Source organism: Diaphorina citri, unplaced genomic scaffold (genome assembly GCF_000475195.1).
Source record: "Diaphorina citri unplaced genomic scaffold, Diaci psyllid genome assembly version 1.1 scaffold1201, whole genome shotgun sequence".
Classification (NCBI taxonomy): Eukaryota; Metazoa; Arthropoda; class Insecta; order Hemiptera; family Psyllidae; genus Diaphorina; species Diaphorina citri.
The window spans coordinates 74,793-94,930 of record NW_007378630.1 but is presented as its reverse complement, the minus strand read 5'-3'; the positions used below and the strand labels follow the sequence as shown (position 1 = coordinate 94,930).

Below are 20,138 nucleotides of genomic sequence, written 5' to 3'. Positions count from 1 at the left end.
TCCTTCTCTCTTCGATTTCGGGACGATAAGACCATAGCAGTTACAGTTCCCTCTGTCAAACCTCTTAAAAAAAAGCGAAAGAAAATATTAAACGTAGGAAAAGTTTTGCTGGCCTCAAACTGTGTTTCCATATCCTGTCTTCCTTCTCTCTTCGATTTCGGGACGATAAGACCATAGCAGTTACAGTTCCCTCTGTCAAACCTCTTAAAAAAAAAAGCGAAAGAAAATATTAAACGTAGGAAAAGTTTTGCTGGCCTCAAACTGTGTTTCCTAATGCCACTGGCACTAATTTTTCTTACATTGCATGTTGCATACTCAAAGAGTTTCACGGCGTTCATACAATTCATAAATCTTGAACTTTATTCTAAACAGATATAAATATAAAGTAGATCTAAAGGACATTCCTGTCTTCCTTCTCTCTTCGATTTCGGGACGATAAGACCATAGCAGTTACAGTTCCCTCTGTCAAACCTCTTAAAAAAAACCCTTATTTTTACGCCTCATGCCCTCTAGTTTTCTTCTCTACTGAAATCTCATATGGATCCAGAGAGAGACTAAGAGATAGAGAGGCAAGAAGGGAGAGAAAGAGTAACAAAGAGAGGGAGAGAGTACAAAAAAAAGGGAGAAAAAGAGGAAGAGAGAACTGAAATCGAAATGAAATAAATGGTGGTACTGAATTGATATTGGATTTTCAAGTACCTAGGTAGGTACCTACTCTAAGGTATGGGTATATCTATAGCAGAAGTTCCCAAACTTTTTTTTTTCTACGTGGCCCCCTTTTTTCAATGGGGCAGTTGCAAATGGGTAAAAATTATAAATAAATGGTCGATTCCTATGTAGAAAGTTGGGAAAAATCCAAATCCGAAAAAATAACTGTAAAAGGTCGAAAATTCAATTTTTATTTTCCGTTCTAATGAAAAAGTTCAAAGAGTTGTGACGTCAGATTTCACGTCAAAATGCGCAGAAAGAGTCGACCGGCCGTCGATCGATGTCGACTGAACCGTCCACACTGCCTCGACAACATAGATTCACCTCGTCGATCGACGGCCGGTCGACCATGTGTGGAGACTTCTTTGGAGCTACATTATTATGTGGTCAAATTCTGAAATAATATTAGATCCTTCCCTTTCTCATGTTCTACCTACCCATTAATTTAGAAGTTACAGTTTTTACCAATGTGTCGTAGGTACTTACCTAACAACACACTACCTATAGTAGAGGGACAAGGACTCTGATTGTTATAGTTTCCCTCTGTAAATAACGTTCAATATATATATATATAAAAAAAAAAATCTGAAATAAATAAGGATAAAATCCTATCCCCCCGTTGCGTTGGGAATGACCCCGACTCGGCTTCTTCTTCCTCTAAAGTGGCCTTTGTCCTCACTCATCTAGTGATGGGTCGTGGGTAAATACCCACTGGGTGGGTAAATAAAAATTGGGTATTTAAAAAAAGAAGAAAAATAAACAAAAAACATTGTCACTTGAACAAAAAACATCGTCACTTGATTTTTTTTTAATTTCCCGGGCACAATTCGACTGAGGCGCTTCTTGAAAATACCCGGGTATTTATAAAAATTGGGTATTTACCCCAAAAATAAGTACCCGGGTATTTACCCATCACTACACTCATCCTACTTCTGTCTAAATCGGCCTCTTCCGTTCCCGCGGCTTTAGTCTAACTCCACCTCTTCTGTCCTCCACAGATGCCCAAGCTACAATCCAAGGTCACACAGAACAACATGTCAAAGCCGGCAGTACCATCAGCCTAGTATGTTCTGTCAATGTGCATAGTACACCACCAGGCAATGTCCTTTGGTTCCAGGATACCAACAAGATCGACTTTGATTCACCACGCGGAGGTAGAATAGAATAGAATAGAATAGAATAGATTTGAATAGAATATACCTTGTTTATCCTGCTCGAATGAGACTAAAAAGTCCCTTTACCCCAGCAGTCTAAACAAGGTCTCGTGTATTTTATGGGTTTAATATTGTACAATGAATAATTATTACAATAGACCTTGCTTGATTTAAAAAAAAAAAAAAAATCGTACTTTTGCGTGGAAAAACTTTGCTCATAAAGGTCCGCCCACAAGTCCACACATGGTCGAACGGCCATCGATCGATGTGACATCCGTCTACCATGTAATATTTAAATAATTATTATATGCACAGGAAAAACCTTGAAAGCCAGCCTAGTTAGCTTGGTTGTTATTGGTATTGGTACAGGTAGGGCCATCGGCTTTAATAAACGCCCTTGGTCACTGCGACCTGGTTAGATCTTTTGTGACATTCCCTTTATTTTTTCCTAGAAGAGCCCTAGACTTCTTACGAAGGCCAGGGTTCTTTTAGGACTGATTTCTTTGACTTCTTTAGGTGTTATGATCATCCTTGAGAAGTATATCAGTCGTTTGTGAGAGGCAACACCGCATTCACAATTCACATATGATGTGTTCCGCCGTTTCTGGTGCCTCTTTGCATAGACGGCAGGTAGGTGTCTCAGCTATACCCATTTTGTTTAGGTGGTAATTGAGGCTGCAATGTCCTGTGTAGAGGCCTGTAATTGACCTCAAGTCCTCTTTGCTAAGACAGAGCATTTCTTTTGCTCTTTTGGGCGAATGAGTGTATTGGTACAAGGCTATGGTCGGTTCTCCGTTGTGGACGTCTACTTAGAATCCAACCATCCCGTCTTGAAGGGGGGGAAAAACAAGACCTTACCTATGTGTGCGTGTAAACGTGAGTGCATCTCCCCACTTGGACTGAGAGAGATATTCGAGTATGACTCCCTCTGTCTCTGTCACTCCTAATGGTAGGGGAGGTTGAGGGGTGGGGGTAGGTATGCCCATGTCCTCCTGGGCTCTCAATAGAGACTGCCGCATGATTATCACTTCGGAGCCTAGTTAGCTTAGTTGGTAATGCGTCTGCCTTGTAAGCGCTAGGCCGCGGGTTCGATTCCCGCCCGGGGCGGATTTCAACCCCTAAAAAAAAAAAAAAAAAACTTGAATCTCACTTGGTTCGTTCTATATTCCAGGTATCAGCTTAGAGACTGAGAAGACAGAGAAGGGCACCACAAGTAAACTTCTGGTAACCAAAGCCACTCTGACGGACTCGGGCAACTATACCTGCATCCCATCCAACGCCAGTCCAGCCAGTGTGTATGTCCATGTGTTGAATGGTAAGTATCGTGCGGGTACTAGTTCCGAAGTCACGTCAATGGAAAATTGCTACAATGAGAAGCTAAACACTGACCAGTGAGGCTTAGGTTAAACACAAAAACTATACCTGCATCCCATCCAACGCCAGTCCAGCCAGTGTGTATGTCCATGTGTTGAACGGTAAGTAAGGGTACTTGTTCAGAAAACTGCTACATTAGACGCATGTGGTCTGTGTCGTAGCATGCCCATCCCGTAGTATGTCCCTCATCAGATGGGCGATAGGAGACACGGTACTTCCCATTTAAGTGCTGGGTCAACACGAGAACACTAGAAAGTAACCTGTTGAAATATTCGCAATCGAAAATTTAATCACATTAAAAGTAAAATACGCTATTCCTGGGTTAAGTCCTATTCAAACAGTGGTATGTTACGGACAATCTGTGTAATTTTGGCATTCTATAAAATGCCTAGGAAAATTGTGAAATGGGAAGAATTTCACGATTTGCCTGGTCAATATTGGTCATATTAGGCATTTTATGATATACCTAGGGATTTTATGAAACGCCGGATTTTACAGATTGCCGGTAACAGTTATTACATGTTACCGACAATCTGTACAATTTTGCCATTCTATGTACAAAATGCCTAGGGAAATTGTGAAATAGGAATAATTATCCAATAATTTTATTATTAATTCCTACGTGTTTTCTTCTTCACAGGGGAGCATCCAGCAGCAATGCAACATGGCGGCGTATCAAGTCTGGTCGCCTGGGGCGTCACAGTTGTCATGGCAACCAGTCTGACAACACTGCGATGGCTCTAAAACCAGCGTCTGGTGAGTCTACACAAAATAAATTCGTTCCAATGTTCTATTTTCAAAGTGATCTTTTCTTACTACATTAGAACTCCAACACAACAGTGTCTCAACCGGTGTAAACCGGTTCCATCAAACTGAGAAATGCTCTTAGAGCGACCCGTGTGATATAAACAGAATGCTCGCCGCACATCTGCGCGTTGCGGCAAATTTTGCGCACAATTTCCACAACTGTGGGAACAATTTATACAATTTTCGAAGAATTTTAACGATTTTGGGCATAGTTTTCACTAATGTGGGCGCAATTTATTCAAGTGTGCGCAGAATTTTAACGATTTCGCGCACAGTTTTGACAAGAGTGCGCATGGTTGACAATGTCTATAAAAGCTTTAAGTGTCCACTGGTAAAAAATATTGCACAAGTTGGCTAAGGTCAGCCACTCACTATCAGGTCTATTTGAGATAGGTAGTCAGTTCTACCTGATTGTGTGGGTGCTTATCATATCAGGTAGACCTGACATTTGGACCTTTTTAGCTGATCAGGTGTACCTGTCAGGTCTACCTGATAGTGAGTGGCTGGCCTTATACTAATGCAAGAGATTTTCCTGTGACTTTCTGTGTGTAAACACAGAAAGTTAATGATTCACTCAGATTATATTGACTAATTTTCATTGTAATATAAAACCGTGTGTTGTTCACACCAGGACTCCCTGTTCCGGAAAGATCTTTAGATTTTACATTTCACAATTCTTTAGATTTTACATTTCACAAAAGTACTTTTGAGTACTATTCCAGCAGGATAAACAAGGCACTCCCAAAATCATTTGTTGATCATTAGTGAGGCCCGACCTTACTCCAGAGAGTTTTCAGATAATCCAGAGTTTAAGAAATACTGGCCTGTGCAAATCAAATGGGTGACGTCAAAGAATCCCCTTGACACTGTGTGAACTTTCACTGGTAAGATCGGCCATAAAAGTTCTTTTTGTAGGCTACCTAACGCTATAACTCCCAAACCTTATATTCTATGGAATTTATTGTAAAATGCAAAAGACGCTTTCGGGAACAGGGGCCATTTTTTAGATAGACTGGCATCAAATGCTATTTTTTATTATTACTAAGTTGTATGTATTTAATGTATTACATTTCTTTGTTTATGTAATTATATAATTATGTTTAGACTATTAACCTGTGAGGCGTCACTAATTTTTTGTCAAAATGTGGAATTTATTGTAAAATGCAAAAGACGCTTTCGGGAACAGGGGCCATTTTTTAGATAGACTGGCATCAAATGCTATTTTTTATTATTATCTACTAAGTTGTATGTATTTAATGTATTACATTTCTTTGTTTATGTAATTATATAATTATGTTTAAACTATTAACCAGTGAGGCGTCACTAATTTTTTGTCAAAATGTTGGATTTTTAGTACGTCCTTCCTTTATTATTACAATAGTAATAAAAAGGTATAAGGGACGGACTATTGTATTCGCTTCGGTGTCTGTCACTCGGTCGGTCGGTCGGTCTGTCTGTCTGTCTGTCGGTGTCCCCGTAGAAGGACTTATCCAAACCTGGTCGACCTATATATCAAATTAAAGGTCTTTTTACCAGGAACACGAAAATGATGGTGTAAATTTTGTCCAGAAAACCATAAAGGACCTATATATCAAATTAAAGGTCTTTTTACCAGGAACACGAAAATGGTGGTGCAAATTTTGTCCAGAAAACCATAAAGCCAAAAAAACTGGTTTTTGGGGGATTTTTTTCACATTTTCTCACACAAATGAGCTCTGATCTTGAAATTTGTCGCGACGACCTATGAACTCAAAGCGAGAAAGTTTTAGATAACACTTCAGTCGATCATTTAAGACCGGTTTCAGCGTCATCTATGTTAAGCTACGCCGAGCAAGGCCAATAAATGGATGGAAGTATAGCTGTATTTTCCTTTCGAAGAGGCGAAACGAGAAAGAAGACAAGATAGAAGAAAGCCAGCCGTTCCGAGAACAAACATTATCCGTTTTAAAATCTGCCCGGGCGGAAATCGAACCCGCGACCTAGCGCTTACAAGGCACTACGTCCCTTCAATTATTACATTATCTTTTATGGTATTATTTATTTTCCTTCGTCTCTCTCCTTATTTCCCCCGCGTTTTTCTGTTCCCGATTTTCCGAACAGAATGTTTCATTTGTACCCGGGAGACCAAGGCAAAGTTCACACAGGTTGAGTGGAAGAGCTCCAATCACAATCGAAAAGAAATCTCAACTTCCACAATACATAAGGTGCTCTCTCTCACACACACATACCCTCTCTCTCTCTCTCTCTCTCTCTCTCTCTCTCTCTCTCCTCCTCCTCCTCCTCCTCCTCCTCCTCCTCCTCCTCTTATTTCTCTCACTCTTTCTGTCCCTTTCTATTTCTTTCTCTCTCTCTCACTTGACTTTCTTCATCTTTTTTTTTATTTTCTTTCAAAAGCAATTTGATTCGTATTTCGACTCTCTCCTTTTCTCTTTCACTCACTCTTTCTTTATTTTGATCTCTCCCTCTCTCTTTTCACTCTTCAACTCTCTCTCTTTCTCTCTCTTTCTATCCATTTCTTCCTATTTATCTCTCTCACTTTCTTCTTTTCCCTCTTTCTTTCTGTCCGTTTATTTCTCATTCTCCCTCTCTCACACACACTTTCTCGTTCTCTCTCTCTCTCTCTCTCTCTCTCTCTCTCTCTCTCTCTCTCTCTCTCTCTCTCTCTCTCTCTCTCTCTCTCTCAATTCGAACAGGAAAAAATAAAACAAATATAATATCAAACCCTTTTCACCCGTCATCTTTTAGGATCTCTCTTTATTCTTCAAGAGGTTTGATAGAGAGAACTGTTGTAACTGCCAAGGTCTTATCGTCCCGGAATCCAAGAGAGAAGGAAGACAGGATATGAGAAAGATAGCCGTTCCGAGAACGAATAGATAGCCGTTCCGAGAACGAATATAATCCGCCCAGGGCGTCTTTTAAATCTGAGCAAATACATAATTATTGTCTTAGGGTGGGTTTCACGAACATTCTTTTTAGTTCCTAAAAGCCTCTTAGCTTAACAGCCCTGTTAAGGCTATATTCAAATCAAATAAAACTTAACAGGTTGTTTGCTTAACAGGTCTTTTAGGAGCTGAAGAATTATTGGTGAAATCCACCGTTAGAGTCTTAGATATGTTGTATCAATATCTTTTTAAAAATAAATTTATAAATAAAATAAGTTACAAATTTACATAGGTATTGTTTACAAGATTTTGTACATAAAAAATATGTTCTTGTGTTATATTGGGGAATAACGGAATAAAAAATGCACGAAAATGATAATAAATAAAAGTAATTTCTCTGTGTTATTATGTCACAATTTTTGATACAATTTTTTTGACCCTCCGGCAATCGAACTCGGGTCTCCCGCGTGCAAGGCGAGCGCAGTGACCATTGTACCATGGGAGCTGACATAATAAAATAAATAAAAACTAAACATTTCCTGAACTGTCTCCGTTTTTCCTTGATAGACAATGTTAAATCTAATCTAACTTTTACATACAATCTAAAGACTTTTTTTGTTTTGTACATAACAATTGTAATGTGTCTATGTAATGTGTATACCATATGTATAAGGTCTAGAAATAATCTATTGAATTTTTTTTTTCTTTTTTTTTACAAATAAATACATACAGTCGAACTTGGATAATTGAGGCGGATACTTGCAATATCGGACCGAAAACTGTGAAAACAACATACTCATGTCGAGACTGTACGTAAATCACGATAAGGGAAATAGAACAGAAGGTCCCGGGTTCGAATACCACCATCGACAAGAAATTGTACTCGAATTTCGATTGCAAATATTTCAACGGGTTACTTTCAGGTGTTCTCGTGTTAACCCAACACCTAGGTGGGAAGTATTATGTCTCTTATCGCCCATCTGATGAGAGACAACTACGGGATGGACATGCTACGACACAGACCTCAGAAGTATAATGGATCAGTTGTTTTGTTGCTACGAAATAAAAACGGTGGTGAGGCGAAAAACTCATCTTTTTCCATCATTGGTCTTTTTTTCTTTTTTTCATTAGCTACCTGCCAATCTATAATAATTTATGTGAAAATTTTTTTGTATTGACACAAAACTTTAACTAAAATAAAATAACTAAATAAATAGGTTCCTTCAGTTCTTAATTATCCAAGTTTGACTGTACTATTACCTATCTAAATAGTAAATGTGTACATGTGAAATTTGTATGTAAATGAAAACCATTGTTCGTGTATTAAAAATTCTATGGAAACTAAATACATTTGTACTTTATTTTGTTACTTTACCCTTATCTTGACATTGTATCCATTTGGATACATTCAAATTGCGACACTTTCATGCCGTCTGTAAACGAACCGCGTTAATATTTTTAGAAATACCAAAAAGGAACTTAGTGGACTTTCCGGCGAACATTTCTGTATACATAGCCGTTCCGAGAACGAATATAATCCGCCCAGGGCGTCTTTTAAATCTGAGCAAATACATAATTATTGTCTTAGGGTGGGTTTCACTAACATTCTTTTAGTTCGTAAAAGCCTCTTAGCTTAACAGCCCTGTTAAAGCTATACAAATCAAATAAAACTTAACAGGTTGTTAGCTTAACAGGTCTTTTAGGAGCTGAAAAATTATTGGTGAAATCCACCGTTAGAGTCTTAGATATGTTGTATCAATATCTTTTTAAAAGTAAATTTCTAAATAGTAAAATAAGTCACAAATTTACATAGGTATTGTTTACAAGATTTTGTACATAAAAATATGTTCTTGTGTTATATTGGGGAATAACGGAATAAAAAATGCACGAAAATGATAATAAATAAAAGTAATTTCTCTATGTTAAATTATGTCACAATTTTTGATACAATTTTTTTGACCCTCCGGCAATCGAACCCGGGTCTCCCGCGTGCAAGGCGAGCGCAGTGACAACTGCACCATGGGAGCTGACATAATAAAATAAATAAAAACTAAACATTTCCTGAACTGTCTCCGTTTTTCCTTGGATAAACAATGTTAAATCTAATCTAACTTTTACATACAATCTAAAGACTTTTTTTGTTTTGTACATAACAATTGTAATGTGTCTATGTAATGTGTATACCATATGTATAAGGTCTAGAAATAATCTATTGAATTTTTTTTTTCTTTTTTTTTACAAATAAATACATACAGTCGAACTTGGATAATTGAGGCGGATACTTGCAATATCGGACCGAAAACTGTGAAAACAACATACTCATGTCGAGACTGTACGTAAATCACGATAAGGGAAATAGAACAGAAGGTCCCGGGTTCGAATACCACCATCGACAAGAAATTGTACTCGAATTTCGATTGCAAATATTTCAACGGGTTACTTTCAGGTGTTCTCGTGTTAACCCAACACCTAGGTGGGAAGTATTATGTCTCTTATCGCCCATCTGATGAGAGACAACTACGGGATGGACATGCTACGACACAGACCTCAGAAGTATAATGGATCAGTTGTTTTGTTGCTACGAAATAAAAACGGTGGTGAGGCGAAAAACTCATCTTTTTCCATCATTGGTCTTTTTTTCTTTTTTTCATTAGCTACCTGCCAATCTATAATAATTTATGTGAAAATTTTTTTGTATTGACACAAAACTTTAACTAAAATAAAATAACTAAATAAATAGGTTCCTTCAGTTCTTAATTATCCAAGTTTGACTGTACTATTACCTATCTAAATAGTAAATGTGTACATGTGAAATTTGTATGTAAATGAAAACCATTGTTCGTGTATTAAAAATTCTATGGGTATATTTTTCAGTGGCGGTCTTTCCGTGCCACTTCCGGTGAACAAACAGGGACACTTTGGCCGCCAACTCCGAGTGTTCCGCCCCCGCCGGAACCGCCGGAATTTGGCGGCAAGTCAACGCATGAAACGCATGCGGCAGAACGTGAGGCGTGCGGGTCAACACGCCCGCATGATGCACGCTAGCGAGGTGACAAAGGGCGGCGTTGTTCGGAAACGTTTCCGCCGCTTTGGCCAGATGGTGTTTCAACTTGAGAACCAACGAGTCGCCCGCGCCGCCAATAGAGTCCGCTAAAAACACGCACAGTTGCTCCGTCAGTGTTTCCTTTACGTGGAAACTGACGTTCAGCGAACGGCCCGCCTCGAACCGCTCTATATACCCGGTCAGGTAGGCGTAGACATTCTCCTCGCTCGCAGAAACGCCCGAGTCCGGTTCGTGTTTCCCCGAAGTCTCCCGAGCAGACAGGTATATAAGCCAGGCTCCCGTCAGTATCAGCTCAGTTGGGAGGTGACTCTCGTAGAGAGAACGTAGGAAGAGCTCCTCGCTGTGGTTCAGGGAGGATAGGTGGCGGTCTATGGAGGAGCGGATGAGGGAGAGGAGAGGGGAGGAGGAGGGGGTGGTGGAAGTGAAGGTGAGATCCAGGGAGAATAGCTTGCCGAGCAGTTCTTTGTACTTGACCAGGGCTTCAGTCCTGAAATGAAAACACAAACAAAACGTAAATTTTATTCATGAACTATAAGTCTTCTTCTTTCTCTTTCCTCACATTTTCCTGTGTTGAGACAAGGTCGGTGTTTTTCGTCAGCCCTAGGGTGATCTTTTTTAGGCTGACATTTGGTTTTGGCTACAAAATTTTACGAGTGGATGCCCTTCGCACTCAACCTTTTTTGTCAGCCCTAGGGTGATCTTTTTTAGGCTGACATTTGGTTTTGGCTACAAAATTTTACGAGTGGATGCCTTTCGCACTCAACTTTTGGTATTTCTTTAGCAAGGGAAATTTCAGGCTGGTATGCTCCCTATTTAAAGTCCCCCAGCCAGACAATGCTGGTCTACTCTCTGTGGCCCATTAATGTCGTTTTTTCAGAATTCTACTTACTTTTGTTTGTTTTGTACCATCAGAATGATAAGAGCGCGGGCCGCAGCCAGTAAATTTGCTGACGGTGTAGGCTTATCTTCGCCATTACGAGTAGGGTCGCAATTGCTGCTAGGGTCGCAATTGCTAGCAGGAAGCGTCGAGTCTAGAAGTTTGGAGAGGACTTTGATGCCTTCCTCCATTTTCCCGTAGTCCCGCTCAAAATAAGCGAATTCTGAAATAATTAACGCACAATATTGAGAATGGTTTGAAGGAAAGTTGAAACAAGAAAATAATGAAAAAGTTTTACCTCGGTACCGCTTTCGCATTACTTCAAGGCACATTCTTTTACATCCATGCCTATCCAAGAACAGAAAAGTCTCGTTATTTTTTGTCAGCCCTAGGGTGATCTTTTTTAGGCTGACATTTGGTTTTGGCTACAAAATTTTACGAGTGGATGCCTTTCGCACTCAACCTTTGGTATTTCTTTAGCAAGGGAAATTTCAGGCTGGTATACTCCCTATTTAAAGTCCCCCAGCCAGACAATGCTGGTCTACTCTCTGTGGCCCATTAATGTCGTTTTTTCAGAATTCTACTTACTTTTGTTTGTTTTGTACCATCAGAACGATAAGAGCGCGGGCCGCAGCCAGTAAATTTGCTGACGGTGAAGGCTTATCTTCAGCATTACAAGTAGGGTCGCAATTGGCAGCAGGAAGCGTCGAGTCTAGAAGTTTGGAGAGAACTTTGATGCCTTCCTCCATTTTCCCGTAATCCCGCTCGAAATAAGCGAATTCTGAAATAATCAACGCACAATATTAAGAATGGTTTGAAGGAAAGTTGAAACAAGAAAATAATGAAAAAGATTTACATCGGTACCTATCGCTTTCGCATTACTTCAAGGCACATTATTTTACATCCATGCCTATCCAAGAACGGAAAAGTCTCGTTAGAAAATTTCCACCCTGACCGGAATTCGTACCCAGCACCTCCAGGTTGAGAGTCAGTGCTCTTGACCACTCGGCCACAGAGGTGGGCGAATGGTTAATGAGGTTTGTATTAAACATCCAATGCGGGATTGATCCCCACATTCCCCACCCGGGGTGTACTTTATCCTAAACAGATAAGGTTCGTTCTCGGAACGGCTGGCTTTCTCCTATCCTGCCCTTCTCTCTTCGATTTTGGGACGATAAGACCTTAGCAGTTACAGTTCCCTCTATCCAGCATGGTAGGTAAACATTGGGTGATGGGATTATTGAGATATTAATTGGAAAATCCTACAAAAGTGGGCACCAAAGTTGTGATATATGTATGTAATAACACAAAGAAACGGCTTTTATTTACTTACCTATGTACAAAGGGACGGCACTTCGGAACTTCTCCTGTTTGAGGACATTCTTGATGAGAGCTTTACTTCTATCGTAGAGGTCCTTGGTTCGATTCTCGGGCGAGACAAACAGTGATCGGAGGAAACGAAATAGCCAGACATACATAGGAATCTGACAAATAACAAAACGAAAAAGATAACTTAGATATTCATGGAAGATAGCGGGTAAAAATTTAAAAGGTAAATCTGGTGTGAACATCACACGACTTTCTATTACATTTGCAGAATACGTAGGTATTTGAAAAGAAATAGAAGTTATAACTTTAAAAAAATATTAAAAAATAAATAGATCCCCTCAGTTCTCTATTATCCAAGTTTGACTGTACTATTACCTATCTAAATAGTAAATGTGTACATGTGAAATTTGTATGTAAATGAAAACCCATTGTTCGTGTATTAAAAATTCTATGGAAACTAAATATACATTTGTGTTTTGTACTTTATTTTGTCACTAAGGGCCGGGGCCACAAAGTGAGTTTGATCGGTGCAATCTCATTGGCTAATTTTTTTCATTTTTACTTTCCTTATCCTATAGGAAGGAAAGTAATGTAATCGGGTCAAAATTTCGATTTTTTATTTTCCTTATCCTATAGGAAGGAAAGTAATGTAATCGGGTCAAATTTTCGATGGTCAGTTTTTAGTGCCAAAACACGTTTTGAGGTCCCTGGAGCCTAAATCCAAAGTTTCAGCCATTGGTCCGTGTGTGTGTGTCTGTCTGTCTGTCTGTCTGTGGTCCCTAGAGCCTAAATCCAAAGTTTCAGCCATTGGTCCGTGTGTGTGTCTGTGTGTCTGTCTGTCTGTCCGTCTGTAAACAAAATATCTCGAGAACGGTAAGAGCTAGAGACTTGAAATTTGGTATGTAGATGTCAAATGTGACAAGGATGCGACACGAAACTTTTGGTTAAAATCGGTGCAACGGTTGGCGGCATTTTACCGCTTTTTGGCGGTTTTCGGAGTAATTTAACAATATCTAGGGAACGGTACAAGCTAGAGACTTGAAATTTTGTATGTTGTTCACAAATGTGACAAGGATGCAACACAAAACGTTTGGTTGAGATGGTTGCTATGCTTGGCGGTATTTGACCGATTTGGACAGATTTCGACCGTTTTTTGGCGGTTTTCAGCTATAGCGACAAAACGGTTAGAGATATTGTAAAAGTTAGGGTAAAAGAACACTCAAATAAGCATCATTCAATAGGATAAGGAAAGTCGTGTGATGTTCACACCAGATTTTTTAAGAAAATCAACCAATCAGATTGCTTAATCCGAGAGTTAAACTTAAACCGAGTTCCGCCTACGCACGACAAGATTTTTATTCGAACGACAAGTGGGAACTACCATTTAGCTGGTATCTTTCCTGTTGAAAGTCTTCCAGCCAGATTAAGCTGGTCCTGTTCAAAGTCCCCCAGCCAGATATTAACAAGAGTATTTACAAAAATTGTCTTGGGTGCTCCGAAGACATTGACCTACTTGTCCTGAGTTCATCCGATTTTTTCTCAATGTCCTGTGGGCAATGTAATTTAAATGAGAGTGTTCCCGCTACACACGACACGATTTTTTTCCCGAACGACATGTGGGAACGGGCCTTAGGTAATTATAAACACAATTTACTATACAACAGATCACCTTCAGGTCAAAAATCTCAGCTAACCCCATCACTCTTCTCCTTACCCGAATTATTTGAACTCAGCACCTTCACCATCTCAAACGGTATATGTACCCGCAAATGCTTCTCTATCAAGACATGATGCAATTCCATCGCTTGCTTTTCATTTCCATCTTTGCTGAAGTACTCAATTGCGGACATATATGCTGCTTTGGACGAGGGTACACGGTCCACAGATATTTTCCTAAGCTGATAATATTATGAAAAAGCTTCTAAGAAAAGATAATTACAATAGGGGATTTACATTGAATGATTAAAAATTACAATAAGTATACATAATACATAGTTAGGTCAAACCTGCAGTGAGTATACACAGTATATGTATATGGGGTTTAAAGTCCTAAAGTCAGCCAGACAGAGAGAGAGATAAAAATATTATCTCAGATCCATGGATCAGGATATTTTTAACCTTCGACCCCGCCAGGAATCTTTTGGTCATTAAAAGTTCTCCCATAAGTGAAATCTCTCATTAAGTCATTGGTGAAATCCACCACAGTAATAATAAAACCTTACCTAAATGAGAAAGCAATGAGAAATGCCCGGTGGCAAGAAGTTCTGCGTCATCTCCCGTGTTATCCGCTGTTCCGAGGAAGCACAATATATACGCGGAGTGAGAGAGAGGGAGCGGGGGCACCTTCATGAGTGCGAGAGAGACGGAGAGAAGACCTTCCAGAGAGGGAACGGGGCGGACAAACTTGATGACGTCATCAGGTAGACAATACCTGCGGGGGAGAGAGAGAGAGAGAGAGAGAGAGAGAGAGAGCGCGTATTAAAAAAATAATAATACTTAATAATAATAAAAAGTTCGACAGAGGGAACTGTAACTGCTAACGTCTTATCGTCCCGAAATCGAAGGGAGAAGGAAGACAGGATAGGAGAAAGCCAGCCGTTCCGAGAACGAACATTATCCGTTCAGGATAAGATCCGCCCCGGGCGGAAATCGAATCTGCGACCTAGCGCTTAACAAGGCTGCAGCCGCATAATTTATACCTAATGGAAAATACTTGGCATTAGTTGGCATTAGTTTGTAATGGTAATGGAAGATAATACTGTTGGTAATAAAAAATTTCAATATTATTGTAACTATTATAAGGAAGTAGATTTGTAAAAGGGAGAGCCCACCCTATAAAAGTTTGACTAAGCTTAGGGGTGCTTAAATTTGTAATGTATTATATTTGAAAAATAAAGATTCAAATTCAAATTCAAATTCAATACTGTAGTAATAGAAAGTAAAAAAATCATTAGTGTATCACTAGTGAGGAAAAATCACATATCTTTATTTTTACTCTGCTAAGGCCATCACAGAGCAAACAACTTCCAAGACCCGAGATTGGAACGCGTGAATTCCGGTGGATTTTGAGTTTTAGACTTGAGAAAGCCAGCCTAGTTAGCTTAGTTGGTAGTGCGTCTGCCTTGTAAGCGCTAGGCCGCGGGTTCGATTCCCGCCCGGGGCGGATTTTATCCTGATGGGATAATGTTCGTTCTCGGAAACGGCTGGCTTTCTCCTATCCTGTCTTCCTTCTCTCCTCGATTTCGGGACGATAAGACCATAGCAGTTAAAGTTCCCTCTGTCAAACCTCATCAAACATCCAATGCGGGATTCATCCCCCCCGGGGGTGAACTTTATCCTGATGGGATAATGTTCGTTCTCGGAACGGCTGGCTTTCTCCTATCCTGTCTTCCTTCTCTCTTCGATTTTAGGACGATAAGACCTTAGCAGTTACAGTTCCCTCTATCCAGCATGGTAGGTAAACATTGGGTGATGGGATTATTGAAATATTTGGAAAATCCTACAAAAGTGGGCACCAAGGTTGTGATATATGTAATAACACAAAGAAACGGCTTTTATTTATTTACTCACCTATGTACAAAGGGACGGCACTTCGGAACTTCTCCTGTTTGAGGACATCCTTGATGAGAGCTTTACTTCTATCGTAGAGGTCCTTGGTTCGATTCTCGGGCGAGACAAACAGTGATCGGAGGAAACGAAACAGCCAGACATACATAGGAATCTGACAAATAACGGAACGAAAAAGATAACTTAGATATTTATGGAAGATAGCGGGTAAAAATTTAAAAGGTAAAAAAGATAATGTTGGATACAATTTTTGAATAGAAGGTTGGCCAGCCTAGTTAGCTTGGTTGGTAGCGCGTTTGCCTTGTAAGCTTCGTTCTCGAAACGGCTGGTTCCTTTCTTCCTGCGCTTTCGGGACGATAAGACCTTAGCAGTTACAGTTCACTCTATCAAACCTCTTAAAAATAATAATAAAATAAAACATTTCTTTCCTTCTTCGCATTTTCCTGATTACAGACGGGGTTGGCCTTTTTCGTCAGACTCTTAATCAGTTACAAAGTTGACAAAGTGGATGGCCTTTGCTCTCAACCATTTCTTTAGCAAGGGAAATTCAGACTGGCTTATTCTCTGTTTAAAGTCCCGCAGAAAGACTACACATTTCTTTTACTTGGCGCTCCATTTCCCACCACATTCGAGTTTGTTTGCTCACCTGTTGATAGTCGTCGAGTAGTCCGACGGCCGTGCGCCACCAGTCAAGTACCAGACGCAGGTACTTGTCGTGAGGGGGATGAAGGGAGGGGAGGATATAAGAGGGAGGGGAAATGAGATCGGGGAGGAGAGGGGGGGAGGCGTTCAGATAACAGGGACACTCCCGCGTATCTGAAACAAGAAACACAGAACGAACTGTTACTCCTTCCGTTCTTCCTCTTCCCGTCGAGTAGTCCGACGGCCGTGCGCCACCAGTCAAGTACCAGACGCAGGTACTTGTCGTGAGGGGGATGAAGGGAGGGGAGGATATAGGAGGGAGGGGAAATGAGATCGGGGAGGAGAGGGGGGGAGGCGTTCAGATAACAGGGACACTTCCGCGTATCTGAAACAAGGAACACAGAACGAACTGTTACTCCTTCCGTTCTTCCTCGCCTTTTCCCGTGTACAGACGGGGTCGGTGTTTTTCTTCAGCCTCTCAATCAGCCCTAACCAGGGTGATTGCTTTGGGCTGACATTTGGTTTTGGCTATAATAGCAGTAGCCTACTGCTGGAGTAAAGGGACTTTTCAGTCCTATGCGAGCAGTATAAATAAGCACTATTATTACCTTTATTACCTACTTCGTAGTCAACATGATTGAAGGAAGAAGAGAAGGAAGACAAGGAAGAGGAAGGCCCCGCATGAGCTTCATGGAGCAGATCATGGAGTATGCTGGCACAGATTCCTACAGTGAGCTGAAGAGATTAACCCAAGACAGAGAAGCATGGAGAAGAGTTGCCAACCAATCCTTGGATTGAGATGTAAGGAAGAGGAAGGCCCCGCATGAGCTTCATGGAGCAGATCATGGAGTATGCTGGCACAGATTCCTACAGTGAGCTGAAGAGACTAACTCAAGACAGAGAAGCATGGAGAAGAGTTGCCAACCAATCCTTGGATTGAGATGATAGATAGATTACCTACTTAGTATCTTACCTTCTTCCTCACTCATTTCAGGCAACTCAAACACCTGCCCCATATCGAAATTCTTCGAACTGTTCAGATTCTCCTCCAGATATTGCTGAATAACACACAGCAGAATTTCCCACAGGCCTGCTTGCTTGAGGAATGTGCCGAACTCGAGTAGGGTGCCTGGAAAGGAAAGAAGGGGGATATCACACGACTTGCTATTACCCTGACAGACCGGTTCGATTCCCGGTCCGGGATGAATAGGTAATAATTGCATTGTTTTGCATTGATTAGGCGTCAACAAGAAATTGAAGGGCAGGATTGAAGAGGGGCAGTGAAGAAATTATGAACACAGCAGAATTTCCCACAGGCCTGCTTGCTTGAGGAATGTGCCGAACTCGAGTAGGGTGCCTGGAAAGGAAAGAAGGGGGATATCAAACGACTTTCTATTACCCTGAGAGACCGGTTCGATTCACGGTCCGGGATGAATAGGTAATAATTGCATTGTGTTTGCATTGATTAGGCGTCAACAAGAAATTGAAGGGCAGGATTGAAAAAGGGCAGTGAAGAAATTATGTGTACAGACGGGGTCGGTGTTTTTCGTCAGCCTCTCAATCAGCCCTAACTAGGGTGATTGCTTTGGGCTGACATTTGGTTTTGGCTACAGAATTTTACGAGCGGATGCCCTTTGCACTCAACCTTTGCTATTTCTTTAGCAAGGGAAATTCAGGCTGGTATAGGTACTACCTGTTTTTTTTATTTTATTTATTTAAATAACATTTTACATAATAGAGATCTTTTCCTAAGCTGATAATATTATGAAAAAGCTTCTAAGAAAAGATAATTACAATAGGGGATTTACATTGAATGATTAAAAATTGCAATAAATATACATAGTTAGGTCAAACCTGCAGTGAGTATACACAGTATATGTATATGTTTAAAGTCCTAAAGTCAGCCAGACAGAGAGAGATAAAAATATTATCTCAGATCAATGGATCAGGATATTTTTAACCTTCGACCCCGCCAGAAATCGAACCCAGTACCTTCGGGGGGGTAAGCCCAGTGTGGATATCTACTCGGCAATGGAGGTTGCTTCATTCTTACTTTACGACTGCTTTTCACCTCCGCCTATGACAGTCTAAGTAGGCGTCCACAAAGGAGAACCGACCCTCGCCTAGTACCGACCCAGGAGAAAATAAACCATGCTAATGAATAGAAGTGTCCTCAACGGAGCCTTGACCATAGTACTGACCCTCGCGGGAAATCAAGAAATTGAGCTGAGATATTTTTATTTTTAACCTTCGACGCCGCCAGGAATCTTTTGGTCATTAAAAGTTCTCCCATTAGTGAAATCTCTCATTAAGTCATTGGTGAAACCCACCACAGTAATAATAAAAAAAACCTTACCTAAATGAGAAAGCAATGAGAAATGCCCGGTGGCAAGAAGTTCTGCGTCATCTCCCGTGTTATCCGCTGTTCCAAGGAAGCACAATATAATATACTAACACCTAATGATAGTAATAAATAAGACAAATGGTGGATTTCACCAATGACTAAATGAGAGATTCAACTAATGGGATAATTTTTAATGGTCCAAAAAGGAGTTTATAAGAACTCCTGTTTGTATCATTAAAAACTCCTTTTTTGGTCATTAAAAGTTCTTCCATTAGTTAAATCTCTCATTAAGTCATTGGTGAAATCCACCACAGTAATAATAAAACCTTACCTAAATGAGAAAGCAATGAGAAATGCCCGGTGGCAAGAAGTTCTGCGTCATCTCCCGTGTTATCCGCTGTTCCGAGGAAGCACAATATATACGCGGAGTGAGAGAGAGGGAGCGGGGGCACCTTCATGAGTGCGAGAGAGACGGAGAGAAGACCTTCCAGAGAGGGGACGGGGCGGACAAACTTGATGACGTCATCGGGTAGACAATACCTGCGGGAGAGAGAGAGAGAGAGAGAGAGCGTATTAAAAAAATAATAATACTTAATAATAATAAAAAGTTTGACAGAGGGAACTGTAACTGCTAATGTCTTATCGTCCCGAAATCGAAGAGAGAAGGAAGACAGGATAGGAGAAAGCCAGCCGTTCCGAGAACGAACAGTATCCGTTCAGGATAAAATCCGCCCCGGGCGGAAATCGAATCTGCGACCTAGCGCTTAACAAGGCTGCAGCCGCATAATTTATACCTAATGGAAAATACTGTAGTAATAGAAAGTAAAAAAAATCATTAGTGTTATTATGTCACAACTTTGGTGCTCACTGCAGCATTATAAAATTTCCCCAATATCTCAATAATCCTAACAACCAATGTTTACCTAACCATGCTGGCACCGGTCGCTATGCGCATTTATATGTCATAGCTACTCATTTTCCTCACGAGGCTGAGTGGGCCCCGCAACAGCCAGTCACGGAATCAATCATTTGGATGATACAAATTTCTTGACCCCGCCGGGAATCGAACCCGGGTCTCCCGCGTGCAAGGCGAGCGCAGTGACCACCACGCCATGGGAGCTGACCACTTTCAAAATTATCTGCAAATACACTTAACACATGGCAGGACCCCAGGTATTGATTCTGGGCGTTTTTAGTCTTGGAAGTTATATGTATTTTGAAATATATGATGTATTTTGGTTAGTCAAGGGGTTTCAAGTAGGTATTCCACTAGTTTTGTTTACCACTGTATTGCTTTCAATAATACATCCAGCCTCATAAATTTTATTGCCCATAGTTATCGGTCATCTATTGGCAACCAGATATATCACACTCCACTCTAATGATGAGT

At 40.5% G+C, this 20,138-nt stretch overlaps 2 protein-coding genes and 1 long non-coding RNA gene across 3 annotated transcripts in view; 1 reads left to right on the top strand and 2 right to left on the bottom strand.

The window, feature by feature from the left end:
• Positions 1–1,706: 1,706 nt before the first annotated feature.
• Positions 1,707–5,107, top strand: LOC103514672 (the record flags this gene model as incomplete). Its single annotated transcript, XM_008479570.2, has 4 exons — positions 1,707–1,862; positions 3,034–3,177; positions 3,877–3,988; positions 4,076–5,107. Coding segments are annotated over 3 exons (404 nt in total), but the record flags the coding sequence as incomplete, so codon positions are not given.
• The window catches only part of LOC103514671, a 19,481-nt gene continuing 3,464 nt past the window's right edge, over positions 4,122–20,138 (bottom strand). The window contains exons 4-9 of the mRNA XM_026827578.1: positions 19,080–19,288; positions 16,409–16,578; positions 15,766–15,916; positions 10,879–11,089; positions 9,759–10,476; positions 4,122–4,202 (exon numbers count right to left, since the gene is read on the bottom strand). Of these exons, the coding sequence (XP_026683379.1) occupies positions 4,122–4,202; positions 9,759–10,476; positions 10,879–11,089; positions 15,766–15,916; positions 16,409–16,578; positions 19,080–19,288 (1,540 nt within the window). The remainder of the gene's footprint in view (positions 4,203–9,758; positions 10,477–10,878; positions 11,090–15,765; positions 15,917–16,408; positions 16,579–19,079; positions 19,289–20,138) is intronic.
• LOC113469708 lies at positions 16,651–18,933 on the bottom strand. Its single transcript, XR_003393042.1, has 2 exons — positions 18,761–18,933; positions 16,651–16,789 (listed from the first exon to the last, which is right to left on the bottom strand). It is a non-coding gene; the product is annotated as an uncharacterized LOC113469708 (long non-coding RNA).